This window comes from Cervus canadensis, chromosome 21 (assembly GCF_019320065.1).
Source record: "Cervus canadensis isolate Bull #8, Minnesota chromosome 21, ASM1932006v1, whole genome shotgun sequence".
Lineage (NCBI taxonomy): Eukaryota > Metazoa > Chordata > Mammalia > Artiodactyla > Cervidae > Cervus > Cervus canadensis.
In genome coordinates, this window is record NC_057406.1 from 27,478,721 (window position 1) to 27,497,207 (window position 18,487).

At 39.2% G+C, this 18,487-nt stretch overlaps 1 protein-coding gene across 1 annotated transcript in view; it reads left to right on the forward strand.

Annotated features, from left to right (window-relative positions):
- Positions 1–18,487, forward strand: part of PIK3C2G (phosphatidylinositol-4-phosphate 3-kinase catalytic subunit type 2 gamma) — a 409,785-nt gene that overhangs the window by 257,328 nt on the left and 133,970 nt on the right. Inside the window, exons 21-24 of the mRNA XM_043441512.1 lie at positions 2,758–2,850; positions 4,281–4,410; positions 9,776–9,912; positions 12,264–12,433. Of these exons, the coding sequence (XP_043297447.1) occupies positions 2,758–2,850; positions 4,281–4,410; positions 9,776–9,912; positions 12,264–12,433 (530 nt within the window). The remainder of the gene's footprint in view (positions 1–2,757; positions 2,851–4,280; positions 4,411–9,775; positions 9,913–12,263; positions 12,434–18,487) is intronic.

The window sequence follows — 18,487 nt, forward strand, 5'->3', positions numbered from 1 at the left end:
AAGCTGGATTTGGAAAAGGCAGAGGAACCAAAGATCAAATTGCCAACATCCACTGGATCATTGAAAAAGCAAGAAAGTTCCAGAAAAACATCTACTGCTTCATTGACTATGCCAAAGCCTTTGACTGTGTGGATCACAACAAACTGTGGAAAATTCTGAAAGAGTTGGAAATACCAGACCACCTGACCTGCCTCCTGAGAAATCTGTATGCAGGTCAAGAAGCAACAGTTAGAACTGGACATGGAAAAACAGACTGTTTCCAAATCGGGAAAAGAATACTTCAAGGCTGTATATTTTCACCCCACTTATTTAACTTATATGCAGAGTACATCATGCAAAATGCCAGGCTGGATGAAGCACAAGCTGGAATCAAGATTCCTGGGAGAAACATCAGTAACCTCAGATATGCAGATGACACTACCCTTATGGCAGAAAGTGAAGAACTAAAGAGCCTCTTGATGAAAGTGAAAGAGGAGAGTGAAAAAGTTGGCTTAAAGTTCAACATTCAGACAACTAAGATCATGACATCTGGTCCCATCACTTCATGGCAAATAAATGGGGAAACAACGGAAACAGTGAGAGACTTTATTTTTGGGGTTCCAAAATCACTGCAGATGGTGACTGCAACCTTGAAATTAAAAGACACTTACTCCTTGAAGAAAATTTATGACCAACCTAGAAAGCATATTAAAAAGCAGAGACATTACTTTGCCCGCAAAGGTCCGTTTTGTCAAAGCTGATTTTTCCAGTAGTCATGTATGGATGTGAGAGTTGGACTATAAAGAAAACTGAATGCCGAAGAATTGATGCTTTTGAACTGTGGTGTTGGAGAAGACTCTTGAGAGTCCCTTGAACTGCAAGGAGATCCAACCAGTCCATCCTAAAGCAGATCAGTCCTGGGTGTTCATTGGAAGGACTGATGTTGCTGAAACTCCAACACTCTGGCCACCTGATGCGAAGAACTGACTCATTAGAAAAGACCCTGATACTGGGAAAGATTGAGGGCAGGAGGAGAAGGGGCCAGCAGAGGATGAGATGGTTGGATGGCATCACCGACTCAATGGACATAAGTTTGAGTAAGCTTCAGGAGTTGGTGATGGACAGGGAGGCCTCACATGCTACAGTCCATGGGGTCGCAAAGAGTCCGACACGACTGAGCAATTGAACTGAACTTATATGTGTGTGTGTGTGTGTGTGTGTGTGTGTTTATTCAGGCTTCCAAGTTGGCTGAGTTCTAAAAATTTGCCTGCTTAAGCAGGAGACACACGTTTGATTCCTGAGTCAGGTAGATTGTCTACAGAAGGAAATGGCAACCTACTCCAGCATTCCTGCCTCGAAAATCCCATGAACAAAGGAACCTGGAGGGCTACAGTCTGTGGGGGTCACAAAGAGTTTGACATGACTCAGAAACTAAACAAAAATAACAACATACATATTGTTGTTGAACCTCCCTCCCACCTCCCCATCCTACCTTCTATGTTGTCACAGAGTACCATGCTGAGCTCTCTTCTCTGTTATATAGAAACTTCCCACTAGCTATCTATTTCACATGTGGTAGTATATATATCAGTGCTGCTCTTTCCTTTTGTCTCACCCTCTTCCTCCTCCACTGTATCCACAGGTTTGTTCTCAACAATTACATCTCTATTCCTGCCCTGCCAAAAGGTTCATCAGTACCATTTTTCTAGATTCCATCAGTTCGGTTCAGTCACTCAACCATGTCCAACTCTCCAACTCCATGGACTGCAGCACGCCAGGCTTCCCTGTCCATCACCAACTCCTGGAGCTTGCTCAAACTCATGTCCATTGAGTCAGTGATGCCATCCAACCATCTCATCCTCTGTTGTCCCCTTCTCCTCCTGCCTTCAGTCTTTCCCAGCATCAGGGTCATTTCAAATGAGTCAGCTCTTCGCATCAGGTGGCCAAAGTATTGGAGTTTCAGCTTCAACATCAGTCCTTCCAATGAATATTCAGGACTGATTTCCTTTAGGATGGATTGGCTGGATTGGCTAAATTCCACATATATGTGTTAATACAAAATATTTGTTTTTCTTTATGGCTTACTTCACACTGTGCATGCATGCTAAGTCACTCCAATCGTGTCTGACTCTGCAACCCTATGGATTGTAGACTGCCAGGCTCCTTTGTCCAAGAGATTCTCCAGGCAAGAATACTGGAGTGGGTTGCCATGCCCTCCTCCAGGGGATCCCCCCAATCCAGGGATCAGACCCACATTTCTTATGTCTCCTGCATCGGCAGGCACGTTCTTCACCACTAGAGCCACCTGGGAAGCCAGCTTCCCTCTGTATCAGAGTCCAAATTTGTATTCAGGTCTTTCTTAACTCTGTATCCATGTTTCCTTAAAATATGCTATTGGGCAGAAAGAATGAAGAGGAAATATATACTTTTTAAATAGCAATTTCATCTTTTAGATATTAACCAACCAGCAAAAGCACAATACCTACATACTACTTAGTTTATTTAAACACCCTACACACCATCACTGCTCAGTGAGGAAAAAAATGTCCTTGAAGATTTATAACCTGCCAAAAAGCTGGCTTTTTAGTTTACAAATGAAGGCTTTGGTTGGTAGACTAAAGCCTTTTTTTAAATAAATATGTTTCTTTGTTTCAAAGTGTAAAAATTATTCATATGTGTTATATTTGCTCATATAACAGATTCCGCTGGGGCCATGATTTCAAACTGTTCTTTTTGCCTTATTTTGCTCACCATATTTCTCTTGCTTTTGTCCTGTAGGCATGTTCATATTTCACATCTAATGCTTTGCCGTTGAAGATTACTTTCATTAATGCCAATCCAATGGGCAAAAACATCAGTGTCATTTTTAAGGTACAGTAGCTCTCCTGAAACATCAAATTGATCCCATAGATAGGACTATTGATTTATTACTCAGAAAAATAAATTAGTATAGCTCTATTCCTCTGGCAACAGCACAGAAGATGCCGGTTATTTTCGATTCCGCATTTTCACAGAATTACAGTACATGCCACACTATGATTGGCAATAAATCCAACATTACTGGCTCAAAGCCAATGAATCTTCAGTGCAAAACTCTGGGAGGTATGTTTCAATAAATGAAATTATATGATCACTTTTGAGTAGTACAGAAAGCAGAATTGTGGTAAGTTTCTCAGGGGAGAGTCTTCTTTTGGCCTCTATATTAAATTTGAATCAAAATCAGCTGCAACTCAAATGATATGATTTAACATAAAATTTTTCTTAGTGAGCACTTGCTTATTTTAGTAATTTGGGTTGTTGTCTTCTTTTTAAATAAAACATAAATATGGGCCATAGCAGTCTTTATCACGAATCCCATGGGACAGTAGAGTAAAATGTTACCTACAGTTCAGTAGGAACAAAGGAAATATTTGCCGGTCATTCGATTAATGTGTTAAATGACTCAGCCAAACCAGAATACAAGGTCTGAGAGTGGAATTTCTATTCAATTCTGACTAGTTTAAGGATCACACTTATTAGTACATCCATATTTTTGCTGTGATCTGTGTAACCTCAAGCATTAAGAGTTCCCCCAGCACTGCATTTTTAGTGAAGGAAAAAGAACCACACAAAATCTCATCGTGGCACACAGTCTTCTGCATATAATTTAGAAAGCATTTTCAAAACTGAGCCTCTTGGTAGCTAACAGCATAGAACTGTCCTTCCCCTTTGGACATTTTCCATTTCCTTCACCTATGCTAGAAAATCACCCTTTATGATTTCTTGTTATCAAAGGCCATTTATTCTGAAAACTCTGTAACTGCCTTCAAAGTAAGAGAAGCCAATGAGTCAGTCTGATGAATCATATATGTGCTATTTATACTCCCAGTCAAGAAGCTCCAGGTAATCAAACTGTATATCAGTGTATAAATTTGTAACACATCAAATACATTTCCTTTGAAAGAGATGTCACTTGGCTGAGTTTGAAATTTGGATGAACATTTGTTTAGCCTCTCTTCACCAGACTTTGAGGTTAAGAGGCTGCACATGGATAGTAAATTGAAATGTTGGTATCAGGGAACATCATTACAAGACACTTCTAATTTGATGGCTAAAGCTTCTATAATCATTTAAAAGAAAGTTCTTATTTTCTTTGATCTTCTATCAGAAACACAGGGTACTCTTAGTGCTAACAGAACAACTGAAACCACACTAAGTCAGGCTGGAAAGTTATTCAGAGAAGGAAATGACATATACTGTTGTTGAAAACTTTCAATGGAATTCAAGGAGAAACCCAGAGTCTATACTTTTGTTTCTAACAGGCTGGAGATGATCTCCGTCAGGATATGCTTGTTCTGCAGATTATTCAAGTGATGGACAATATTTGGCTGCAGGAGGGCCTGGATATGCAAATGATCGTTTATAGATGTCTATCCACAGGAAAAGGCCAAGGTCAGTATAGATTAGAAAGCTGACTTACTTTACTTGTCTCACACATTTATTGGTAATATACCTTCAGACTTTCTACAACTTTCATTTTAGATGACAAATTTTAAAATCCAAAGAACTAAACATAGTCATTCTTCTTTTTTTTTTTTAACAAAGAATTAGTTTCAAAAACAATAAGCCAAGATAATTTAATATTATCAAGTGACTAAAGTCACTTCAGTCGTGTCTGACTCTTTGTGGCTCTATGGACTGTAGCCCGCCAGGCTTCTCTGTCCATGGGATTCCAGGCAAGGATACTGGAGTGGGTTGCCATTTCCTCCTCCTCCAGAGGATCTTCCCAACCCAGGGATCAAACTTGCGTCTCTTATTTCTTCTTCTTTGGCAGGCAGGTTCTTTACCACCACTAGCACCACCTGGGAAGCCCCAAACATAGTCATTCTTCTTTAAAAAAAAAAAAAAAAAAGAATTAGTTTCAAAAACAATAAACAAAGATGATTTATGTAAAGCATAATGTCTTTCTAAATATTAATCAGGACTCTGACAACTCAAATGTTAACTGTAATATTCTTTTGAGTGTCTTTAAGGATTATTTACATTAATAATTCATATTTTTTCTCTTTTTTAAGCTGATAATAGAAAGATCTGCTTATTCATAAAAATTACAATTGTTTCCAATTAAGACAAAATTTACAAAGTTGCAAACACTTAAAGGAGTTCTGAAAATTCTAAATAAGTTACAAACACGCACTTAGTTTCTGAAAGACCTTTGAGTAAAATGTGATATCAACAAGCAAAGATGATCTATATGCAAACTTTGAACTTACTTCAGCATTTCTCTTTATAAAAGCCAAGATGTTAATATGGAAATATAATTACATATGTGCACATTTTCAATGAAAATAAAATGTTGAAGATCCACACAAATAAGCAGACATCAGAAGTAAAAGTTGTACTTAATTACAATCATGCTAAATTGAAGAAATAATTTCTAAGGTATCATGATTTTTTTACATGTGGCCATTGCCACTTAAAATTTCATTAAGTTAATTGGTATGAAATAGAGACGATATGGGCTTCCCAGGTGATACTAGTGCTAAAGAATCTGCTGCCAGTACAGCAGACACAAAAGACCCAAGTTCAATCCGTGGGTTGGCAAGATCCCCTGGAGAAGGAAATGGCAACCCACTCCAGCATTCTTGCCTGGAAAATCCCATGGACAGAGGAACCTGGCAGGGCTACAGTCCATGGGGTTGCAAAGAGTCAGACAAAACTGAGCACTAGTCAGCAGCAGCATAGAAGATATATCTGCATAAACAAAGGGATAAAATAATCATAGAATTGGAAAAGGGATTATGTTGTTTTGTTTTGTTTTGCTTTTTAATTCAGACAGAACTACAATTTAAACCCATCATCTTAAAAGAAAAACTGTTACTGCCTCCACGCACCCTCCAGTTCCTGGGGTCCCATACCTAGGCTCAGTCCCCAAGCCAACTGAGATTCAAGATTTTAGAAGCTAAATATGGAAGCATCTCCTAGTTAACTTGCAGCTAGATAGTTCAGGGTTACTGTTACAAGTCAAACTACCCAATTATTTTGATTCTAATAATAGGGCCTTTGTTTCCATGCCAAGTGTACCACTCCTGAACTTCTAATGTTCTAAATCCTGAAAGTCTTTTATTACTGCTACTCAGAGATCCTTATTCCTTCAGTTTTATTCTCCCTTTTCTCACATAAATGACCTAATTCTTTCATATCCTAATATGTTGAAAGGGTAAGAATGAGCCAAGGCTTAGATGAGCCAAGCTGAGCTTCTTGATGTCACATGGATTACTTTTTATTCAGAAATTGAATACAGCAATAACCTCAGTGGAATTCTTCAATTCCATCTCTTTGTTTCTCTGTTTACAATCATAGGAATGTAATGGAGACTAAAACTTTTAACATTCATAAAATAATTCAGCAAAAATAACTCTAGACTTGCCCAAAGTTACAGATATAATTAGGCAAACAAGTTATTCTTCCCCACTATCTACCAACAATTTCTTTAGTTGTGAGATTATAATGGAAAAATACTTCTTCCACTGAAATGGCGATCATTAAAGCAAATGTCTTATTTTAGGCATTTAGGTTCCATTTTTAATCAGGTTCCAAGGGTTATTGAATATCTACTGTTCTCAAGAAATGTCACAAAGTAAAATGCATGTGTCCTAAGTCCCTAGTATCCTATGCTTTGCGAGACAATGGACTGTAGCCTGCCAGGCTCCTCTCTCCATGGCATTCTCCAAGCAAGAATACTGGAGTAGGTTCCCATCCCCTTCTCCAGGGGATCTTCCTGACACAGGGACTGAACCCATGTCTTCTGTGTCTGCTGCACTGCAGTCGGATTCTTTACTGCTGAACCGCTAGGGACACCTGTCACAAAGATAGGAATACTAAAACGACCTAAACAGGGCTGTTGGTCTTAAGGAGAGTATACTCCAGGCCACAAGTTAATATAACTTTATCAACATTGTTAATTCTCATGACTACTTGGGATATGGTGTTGTAGGAACTTTGGGAGAGATTATCAAACAGATGAAATTTCTTTAGGATTTATTTTATTGCTCCAAATTTGCTCCAGATTTGATGGCATAAAAATTACTTAGGAAAATTGGAGCAGTTACATCTAGGATCCAGCCAGGTTACTAAATCAAGCTCTCCACTGGGCAGGGGTGGGGAGGGTGATGGAAAGTGGAGAGGCTCAGTCTCAATGATTACAAAAAGCTGCTCTGGTGTTTCTCAGGCACCTTTTTTTGAGAACCACTACCTTATAAGATGGGGGCTTCCCTGGTGGCTCAGTGGTAAAGAATCCATCTACCAATACAGGAGACATGAATTCAATCCCTGAGTCAGGAAGATCTCTTGGAGAAGGAAATGGAAACCCACTCCAGTATTATTGCCTGAGAAATCCCATGGGCAGAGGAAGCTGGCAGGCTATAGTCCATAGGGTTGCTAAGAGTCAGACACGATTTAGTGACTAAGCATGCATGCATGCACACCTTGTCTGATACCATCTTAAAAAGTTTTCTCCCTAAGAACCTTGCTACTTAAAGTGTGACCTATGGACCAGCAACATGACATCACCTGCGAACTTGTTAGAAATTCAGAATCTCAGGCCCCACCTCCACCCTACTGAACCATAACCTACATTTTGACAAGATCCTCAGGCAATACATATGGGCATTAAATTTTGAGAAATGCTGTATTACAGAACTATGGGATTGGAGAAACACATGTTACCCAATGTGCACAGAATTATGCTAGAAGTGTTTAAAAGGTGTATAATATATAGTAGCTTAAAATGTATAAAAATGTAAATTATGGTTTTAATTAATGGGCAGAATTTAGCCACCATGATTGTTATAAATGAGGTACAAAGTTTTCCGGGTAGTCAGCAATGAAAGACTTATGATAAATGACTTGGGATTTAGCAGTGATTAACTCCCTGAAGACAAATGAGGTCTGAAGCATAACTGACTTTGCTACAGTACCGTATCTAAGGGGCGCGCTAATCTACGTGCTAGTCTGGGGTGTGGCCAGATGCACAGGGCTTCCCTGGTGGCTCAGTAGTAAAGAATTGCCTGCCAATGCAGGAGCTGTGGGTTTAATTCCTGGGTCAGGAAGATCCCCTGGAGAAGGAAATGGTAACCCACTCTAGTATTCTTGCCTGGGAAATCCCATGGACAGAGGAGCCTGGTGGGCTATATAGTCCATGGGGTCGCAAAGAGTCAGACGTGACTCAGTGACTGAACAACAACAACAAATGCGAGGTGCGATGAAGAACCGTGGAGCCAGGTGCCGTGGTTTTCTGTTAGAAAGTATCGAATGGGGGAACTGGAAGAATGAAGGAAAATTTCAGGGTTGGAAAAAGGAATTATATTACTGTTTCCAAAGTAATTATATTACTGTCAAATGTTAAGTTTTACATTCACTATCTCTATAAGCAAGGGAATACCTGCACAAGAGCCAAATACTGTTAGGCAGGGAGGGAGAAATGATATTAAAGATATGACTCAGATTTATCTCTGGGATGTTACATTTCCTTCTTTTTTTTTTTTTTGTTTTCAACAAATTGATTTTAATATGTTATATCTTGCAGCATTCTATTCCCACTCTCCATGTTTTAAGTTTCTCTCTGATCTAGCAATGTAGATGCCTAATGGTCACCCTGGACTGGGCTATTGAATATTAAAAGATTCAGGCTGCAAAAAAAAAAAAAGAGAGAGAGAGAGATGAAGGCTACAACCAGCTGCCACTGGCCAAATCCAACACAGAGAAGTGTTCTGCCCACCATTACTATGATCTACTCGTTTGTTGTTTAATTTGAATATTTTTAAGGTAGACACGAAACAGTCAATTTTTAAAACTTAACTGTCTCTCTTTTTATGTAGTTACATTTATGTCCCTGATCCCTTTGGGCATTTGTGTTTGCAACTCTTGCATCTGTTGAAGATTGTGGAAATCAGAAATTCTCAACTCTAATTTCTTTCAATGACTTTATTTACAGAACTGTAGATTACAGGTTGTTTATTCGGCATTATTCCTAGGAGAATTTTAAACACTGGGTTTAAATTGCTGTTCTGTACAGAATAAAAATCAGAAGGTTTGAAAATATTTACATGCCAGTAGCCTTAGGAATACAGTGAAAAGAAGCCTTGATGGTTAGTGGGTCAAAGGTCCTATTGAAGTTCAACCTATGTATGTTCTGTTAAAAAATTATCATAGCTTCCCTTTAACATTGACTGGGAAGGAAGGAGCTGGTGGCTCTGCACATGTTTACTGCAGAGTTACTCTGTTCACTCCTAGAAGTGAAACTGGTAAGTGAAGCATTTATTAACCTGAACATTGATTTTATCATATATTTGAAATATTTGTCATGTAGATTATATTTGATTCACTTATATCATAGGTGTGCTTGTTATACAAGTTTAAATGTCTTCCTTTAAACTGTAAATGAATGCGCAAGCCATACATTAATTAATTCACTACTCTGTTGACTCAGTGAGGTTTCTGGGAGACCATCTAGATTGACTTTCTACTATTGTTTTAATGGAACATCTAAGCATCTAGTAGAAATAGATGCTTCTTATACATCTGGCCAAACATGAGTAGCCTCATCACTCCCCAGGATTTAGGAAAAATTAGAAGGAATACCATCTAGGTAAGACTCCTTCAGAAAAGAAAATTTGAAAAAAGAAAAAAAGCGGGGTGAGGGGGTAATCCAAGTCATGCTAGTTGTTGTCGTTACCTAGATCAAGATGTGTTTCCTAAGTATCCTTCATCCTGCAGAGAAAGAGCTGTTTCCATAATCTCTTTTTTAATCACCCAGGGTTGGTGCAGATGGTGCCTGATGCTGTAACCCTAGCAAAAATCCATCGTCGTTTTGGACCAATAGGACCCTTGAAAGAAAATACAATCAAAAAATGGTTCAGTCAGCACAACCCTTTAAAGGTGGATTATGAAAAGGTTTGTCCTTCTGTAGCTAATTTTAAATGATGTACTTAAATAAGGATATACACTGGCTTATTAGATATTCTGATTTATGAAAAAATAGAGTCCTCTTGAGTTCTTGAGTTCTCCTGAATTCTAATTCACTCAGTCACAGTCTAGTAATAACAACACAGTTTAAATGGTATATTGTTTTCATTGTTCAATTGTTAAGTCCTGTCTGACTTTTTTTGACCCTCTGGACTGCCATATGCTAGCCTTCCCTGTCCTTCACTGTCTCCTGGAGTTTGCTCAAATTCCTGTCCATTGAATTGGTGATGCTATCTAACCATCTCATCCTCTGCCACACCCTTCTCCTCCTGCCTTCAATCTTTCCCAGCCCCAGGGTCTTTTCCAGTGAGGCAGCTCTTTGAATTAGGTGGCCAAAGATTTGGACCTTCAGCTTCAGCATCAGTCCTACCAATGAATATTCAGGGTTGATTTCCTTTAGAATTGACTGGTTTGATCTTCTTGCAGTCCAAGGTACTGGTATACTAACTCGGAAAAATTTCTGTGTTTGGTTTTTCCTCTGGGTGGAAATTCTGGGCTATAAATAGTGACTTAGCAGTCTCCTTTACAGCAATCTCACATGAGATGATGCTTCTTGAAACTATCTTTAAGTTACCTCTGCCTATTTGTCCACAATCTATAATTTCTATAAATCCCCCTCCTTCCTTTGCAATGTATTTTCTTCTGCCAAGTTTTCTTTTCTCATGCCTTATTCTTTTAATGTTTTCAGAATGCATAATAGAGTTTTCATTTTTTATATCTTAGAATTTACAAAATGTAGTATTCCATTTGACTGCAAACATTTTCCCCACTTTACCTTGGCATCTAGCCTGCAGTGTACAGTGTTCAGATTCTGCCCTCAACCAGGGCTCCTAGACGAAAGAATGAGTTGACTAGAGCCAGGCCTTGCCCCACTTGCCAAAGCATGAACTGGTACAGCTAGGTCCCCTAGAGAGGTAGGGACACCTTTATGCTGATGCACACAAAGATGCAATGTGGGTCAGCATCAGATTTGCTCAGAACCATCTTGAGCCCTAAACATCCCTCATTCTAGGAAACTCCTCAGTCCTGGGCAAACTGGGAGGTTTGGTCACCCTAGTTGGCCTGGGACAGGCAAGAGAGACCCAAGATTTAATCCACTCCAGACTTCTATGAGATTGAGTGAATCAGTGAAAGTCACTCAATCATGTCCGACTCTTTGCAACTCCATGGACTATACAGAATACTGGAGTGGGTAGCCTTTCCCTTCTCCAGGGGATCTTCCCAACCCAGGGATCAAACCCAGGTCTCCTGCATTGCAGGCAGATTCTTTACCAGCTGAGCCATGTAATACAGCAAAATACAGGTTTGGGAGTCCAAATAACAAAGAATTAGATGAAATTATCTTGAATCTATTTTTTACCCATTCCCAAAATTGAGACTTGAGTTAGGCACAAACCGTGAGGTTGTATTGCTTGAGGTGCTTCCACATACATTTAATATTCATAAGTACCATGTGAGAGACATATTTTATTATCTTCATAAGTAAAGAAAATTGAGACAGACAAATTAAGGCACTTGGGATACCTGGAACTGACCCGGCATGTAGTCCAGCCACATAGACTTCCCTTCCCAAGGGTCAGCCACACTAGCTGAGGAGGTCCATATGTGTGGCTCAGCCTGTCACTCATGGTTGCACCATGGTTACACTCATCGTCCCATCATCCATCAAAATGATGTATACCCAGGAGACAATTTTTTTGTAGAAAAAGGAATTTTGGCAAGAAACCTGTGTTCATTAAAGAAACATAAGCCACAACTGACTTAATGGAACCTTCTTCCACCCACACAAGTATATACTGTAGCAAACCGTTTGGGGCATTAACTGGATGATATATTTGTAAGGGATGAAACATCTCAATATAGTTTATTTTGTGTAAAAACTTCATATATTCCAAAATTGATATTTTAAATTTCTATAGGACTAGGCAATATTGAGCCATGTTGTTCCTTCTTCTTTTACCTTGAAAAAAGTCATCCACTCTTGTGCAACTGTAACATTAAAAGATCACATTATGAATAAACTATGAAAATTGGCTTTAATTGAATAAAAGATATTTTCTCTCATTTCAACAAAAACATTCATTAAGCCAAAGAACAGACTGCTTCACCTTCTTCTGTAGCATATCAAGAACCAACCATTTAATCATATCTTCTCAACTGAGATGTAGAATCGATTCCAGATGATACAATTCTGTTTTTTATCATACTCTTACCATTACCTCTGTGTTTGCTCATTTGTGTTTATATTACTTTTGTGTTACTGTTTTTCAACTGATTAGGTCTTAAGGAACTTTTTCTATTCCTGTGCTGGCTGGTGTGTGGTAACATTCATCCTGGGAGTCTGTGACCGACACAACGACAATATCATGCTAACAAAGTCAGGCCACATGTTTCATATTGACTTTGGAAAATTCCTGGGTCATGCACAAACCTTTGGAGGGATAAAAAGGTGAGTGCTCAAAACATGTTTATTGTAGTAATTAAGCAGTCTCCTGAAGTGATCTATAACATGTAACAGAATAGAAACCCAGCAGATGAGTTGCTCTACATCTCTCAAATCCCCTAAGATAACATAAACATGATTATATAGCTAATAATATTGAAGGGAAGAGTTTTCTCAATAGATTATTAATGGAACAAATTGTGTTTGTGTGTGTGTGTGTGTGTGCTCAATCGCTCAGTCGTGTCCAACTCTTTGTGACCCCCAAGGACTGTAGCCCTCCAGGCTCCTCTGTCCATGAAATTTTCCAGGCAAGTATACTGGAGCAGGTTGCCATTTCCTACTCCAGATCATCCTGACCCAGGGATCAAAGCCTTGCCTCCTGTGTCTCCTGCATTGGCAGGCAGATTCTTTACTACTGAGCCACCTGGAAAGCCCTAATGGAACAAATTAGGTTCCTCAAATTGTTAGTGAATTAAATTGGCCTTCTCTCACAGGATCCTATTCCTGTTTTGGTCTGAATTGTTTGAAACATGGTATTTTCATTTTCTTATAAGCTTTGAATGGACAGTGAGGACAGAGTTCATGGTCTCAATACAGCTGGTATCTTGCCCATAACAATCACCACTCTGGTTTACATGAGCACACTTAAAATGAGCACACTTCCTGACTAAATCAGTCTTGAATCATTCCAAAAATATTCAGTAAGCAACTACCATTCAAGACTCCGAGGATGCAACAGTGGATGAAGCAAATACAAACCCTGACCTCTTTCTAATATGGAAAACAGACATCAAAGAAGATAACATGAGGAAATGAGGGGTTTCATTTCATACTAAGAAACAAAAGCTGAGAATTGGGATAGAATGCTATTTGTGTTGGCCAAGAAGTTTGCTCAGGTTTTTCCATAACATTGTAAGAAACCTGAGTGAACTTTTTGGCCAATCTAATATTTTAGACAGCCTTCTGGAAGAAATGAGAGACAGCTGTATAGTAAGTGATCCCCTTGTGGAGATCCATGAGAAGAGTATTCCTGGAAGAGAGGACACCAAAATAACAGCCATGAGCACAGACTAAGCATGGTGCGTTCTCATGACAAGAAGGCCTTGGGGCCTGGAGATGGGATAGAGAGGTGAGCTGTAGGGAAGAAAGATGAAGAGTTTGGTGGAGGCCAGATCAAGTAGGGCATTGAAGACATGGTGTAGAGGATGGCTTTTACTTAACATTCAGAGGCAACCATTGATAGATCTCAATGGAATTCAAAGCTCTCTCCTGCTGTCCTGTGAAATAATGGAAGTAGTTAGCAGACTATTACAATAGTTAAGGGAAGACCTTAATGGTAAAGAAGATTCCAAACATATTTTGGAATCTGAGCCACAAGACCTACTAATTGACTGGGCATTGTCAATCATTAACAGGCGGGGAAAACAGGCCTGGTGGGTAGAAGAAATAAGGAAAGCATTCAAGGATGGCTCTTGGATTTTTATTCTTTGCAAATAATTATATCATTTACTGAAATGGAAAAGACTGGTGAATAAACAGGTTTTTGTTTTATTTTATTTGAACTGGAGGCAAGGGAACCAGAAGTCTAAGACTAAAAGTCCCTTGCTTTAAAAAGATAACCTCATATTAAAGTAGAAATGGTATCAGACCATTCCAAAGACCCATCAGTCACTTTTAGCTAAAAACAGCTCCTCAACAGAGGACATAAAAATGTCTCCTACAATATTACAAGATGAATTTTCACCAGATGGTCATAATCTGGTATTAAAATGCCAATATAAACTACATAATAAGGTTCAATTCTTACAAACTGATAGCTCCTATTTTCTGAAGGCCTACAAATGGAGTTGTTTCACTTTTCATCACTTTCAAAACATTGCCTTCTATAATTAATAAGCTCAGGAAAATTCACCACATACTCATTCATTCCTTAAACATCTTTTGGTATGGTCTATGTGTGAAGAACTATGATAAACCTTGGGGATACAAAGATGAATAGTTTATAGTTACCACCTCAGTGGTGCTTACTCTGTCTTTAAAATACTGGGAAGTGAAGTGAAGTGAAAGTCGCTCAGTTGTGTCCAACTCTTTGCAACCCCCTTGGAATTCTCTAGGCCAGAATACTGGAGTGGGTAGCCGTTCCCTTCTCCAGGGGGTCTTCCCAACCCAGGAATCAAACCCAGGTCTCCCGCAGCGCAGGCGGATTCTTTACTAGCTGAGCCACAACCACCTCAGTGGTGCTTACTCTGTCTTTAGAATACTGGGAAGACCGACACATAAATAATTATCAAAAATGTGGTGAAGGAAAAGGTAGAGGTATAGAAAATTAGAACATCACAGTGGAGGGATACCTGGTTTATGAAAGACAAATGTTCGTTACCAGCTATGAGCATATTACATAATTTACTCATGTAACACTTTCCCTAAGATCCACTCTTTCCTAGAAATTTAAAGATTACATTAAAATTGTGACATCTTTATTGTGCTGTATTGCCCACTGGGGGGCGGGGCTTCCCAGGTGGCACTAGTGGTAAAGAATCTGCCTGTCAGTGGAGGAGACATAAGAGATGTAGGTTCGGTCCCTGTGTCGGGAAGATGCCCTGGAGGAGGATGTGGCAACCCACTCCAGTATTCTTGCCTAGAGAATCCCATGGACAGAGGAGCCTGGTGGGCTATGGTCCATGGGATCACAAAGAGATGGACACAACTGAAGCAACTTAGCACATATGCACATCGTCCATTGAGAATTCAGGTTAACCCTATTCATTTATTAGATAAGCATCCGTGTTGACCACAGGGTGGTTAAAATATGCATAAAGATATTCCAGTTACACAGAAAAAAAAATTCAGCTGGGGAAACAAAAAATAAAGAACAAGTTACTAAACAATAGGGTAAGTGCTATGTTAGCGGTATGTACCAGGGTCTACAGAAGAGGTGGAGCCCAGTTTGTTGGTTTATTGATGCTTCAGCAGCTACTGCTGCTTCTGAAGTGTGACAGTTTTTTTTTAATGCAACCACTAAGGAGGTCATGAAAACGTGCCCAGCAGAGAACCTTACTTCGGTAGGTTCTTAATACCATTTACTGAATTGTTGTTTAGCCACTAAGTCAAGTCCGACTCTTTTGTGACCCCATGGCCTATAGGGTCTCGCCAGGCTCTTCTGTGCATGAGATTCTCCAGGCAGGAGCACTGGAGTGTGTTGCCATTTCCTTCTCCAGTGGATCTTCCTGACCCAGGGACTGAACTCTCATCTCCTGCGTTGGCAGGGGGACTTCTTACTGCTGAGCCACTAGGAAAGTCCTTGCTGAATTACTCAGCCAATAAACTATTCACAGGTCAGCCCTCAGCCATTCAATAATTACTAACTGGATGAAAGAAAATGAAGTTGGCACTGTCTTTCCTTGAGATTATTGGGCACCAGCTGAGGTGGCCAACAGAAGCATTGTGATCCATGTGGATTATTGTTTGCAGGATTTTATCTCCACCAATGACTATGTAAGGCTCATTGGCAATATCTCCTTAGATTTCTTTCTTGATACTGATACTTCTGCCCTTTTTTCCTTTTTTTTTTGGCTGTCCTGGGTCTTCGTTGCTGCACACAGGCTTTCTCTAGTTGCAGTGAGTAGGGGCTACTCTTCATTGCAGTGCACGGGTTCCTCATTGCGGGTTCAATAGTTGTGATGCAGGGGCTTAGTGGCTCTGAGGCACGTGGAATCCTCCCCAAGCAGAGATTGAACTCATGTCCTCAGCACTGGCAAGTGGATTCTTAACCACCAGTTGATTCTTAACTGGACCACCAGGGAAGTATTAATATATGCCTTGAGTTTCTTTAGTGATTAACCTGAACTATGCCTACTCACTATTACTCTATATAGATTAATATTTTGAATTATAGCTGCTGCTTCTGCTGCTGCTTAGCTACTAAGTCATGTCTGATTCTTTAGCGACCCCATAGTAGCCCACAATGGGGATTTTCCAGGCAAAAACTGTCCATGGGATTTTCCAGGCAAGAACTGGAGTTGGTTGTCATTTCCTTCTCCAGGGGATTTTCCCGACCCAGGCATAGAACCCGCACCTCCTGCTTGGCAAGAAGATTCTTTATGACTGAGCCATCTGGGAAGCCCTGAATCTCAGGCAGCATCCAATAATTTCCTTCCACATCTCTTTCAGTTGTTTCTGGAATTCATTTGAATGTTGTTTCATTAAGCAGCCAACTCTTCAATCCTAAGTCCATTGGTTGTTCTTGGTTGCTAGGTGAACAAAGGTCTCTTATAAAAAAGGCTTCTGAATCCCCCTGAGATAAATGTGTTCATTATTACATTATATAACTGATCTCTAGAGCAAAACCTAACTACACCTTGCTTCTTTTATACACATACTAGACATATTAATAAACATTCTCTAATGTACAAAGCCAGGTTTGTAAATCATGCTCTATGACTATTCTAATCTCTTATAGCCTAGCAAGGCCATATAAATGTCCCAGTAATAACCAGCAATAAGCCAGGATCATACTCCTTTACAAAAAATGCTGTACCCACAGGGAAAAAAGAGCATATGTATCCCAGAATGCATATTTCTCCTATTTGTCTACTCCTTAAAAACATGGAGAAGGAAAGTATTTGTGTGATTTTTTATGGTTTACAAAGTGTCACTAACCCCATACATTAACTGATATTACTTCACAAGACAGTTGCTTAACCTCACGTAAAAGAGTACAGTTTCCAGTTATGAATGGGAATGGAGTTGACAAAAAGAAATCACATACAATCCTTCTCTATATTGCAGATTTAACCCTTAGCCAAGGATACAGAGCTTAATAATGGAAATTAACAGTCCAACAAAGCAGATGCAAATAAATTGAAGCTGGGGAGAGATTTTCCCTTGGTTTCCTTAAAAGGAAACAGTAATGAAGTGACATTCTCCATAAAAATACGATCTTGAAAAATAAAGGACTTTTTTGTTGTTGTTTTTTACCATGCCCTGAAGCATGCAGGACCTTAGTTCTCCAACCAGGAATTGAACCTGTACCCCTGCATTGGGGGCACGGAGTCTCAACCACTGGACCTCCAGAGAAGTCTCAAGAAATAAAGGGATTTCTTGCTGTGCCACTGCCCTTTAATACTCATGCTTATATCATCATTCCAGAGCATCTCACACTAACCATCTGTGTGATTCTGTTTAAGAAATGTTTATAAACATCAGGCTCTTCTGATTCTTGAATTATGTGAGTCAGCCCAGCAACACTCCTTTGGAGTCTTCACTCAGGTGTCCCTGAACCACTGCTCTGAATTCAGTTTTCCAGAAATCTGGAAAACCTATCTTCAATAGACCAAATCTGAGGTTCCTGTAGATTTTCTAACTATGAAGAAAGAAAAAAAAGTTACAGCTCAGTTATGAATTTGAAGAATTTCACATCCTGTACATAAAAAAGCAGTTCTTTAGTGTTGGTTTTAATTATGAGATTAGATAAAGAGGATTTACACCGGCAGATTAAATCACAGGACAGTTTAGCCCCAGCATTACTTAATGATTCTGGGAGAAAAAAATGGCTAAATCCCCACCATGAAAACAATGAGATTTCACCAACTTTCTGAAACCAATTGGTTTTTCTTTTGAAATATTGCTTAATTATTTTGTTCATTTCTTTATTTTCTCTCACAAAGATTCAAATAAAAATGATTAACAAATTATGCATCCACAATTTTTCAAAGTTGCTGTGTAACGATTATTTCTATATAGTAATTTTTTCATTGCATAAAAATATTATTGTAATAAACTCTAAATTTCCATTCAATGATTTCTTGATGGTGACTCTCTTACAGAGGAGGGGAAATTAAGGAAGGCCTTTATTGGTGATGTTTATTGTTCTAATTCACTGTTTCACGCTTTTATTTTTTTTAGACTATTATTTCCAGTCCGTATGATCTTTCACTTTGGTAATGCTGGACTTGCATGAAGTCTTTCTTGCAGCCTTATGCATGTATGCTAAGTCACTTCAGTTGTGTCCAAATCTTTGAGACCCTGTGGAGGTAACCCACCAGGCTCCTCTGTCACCGG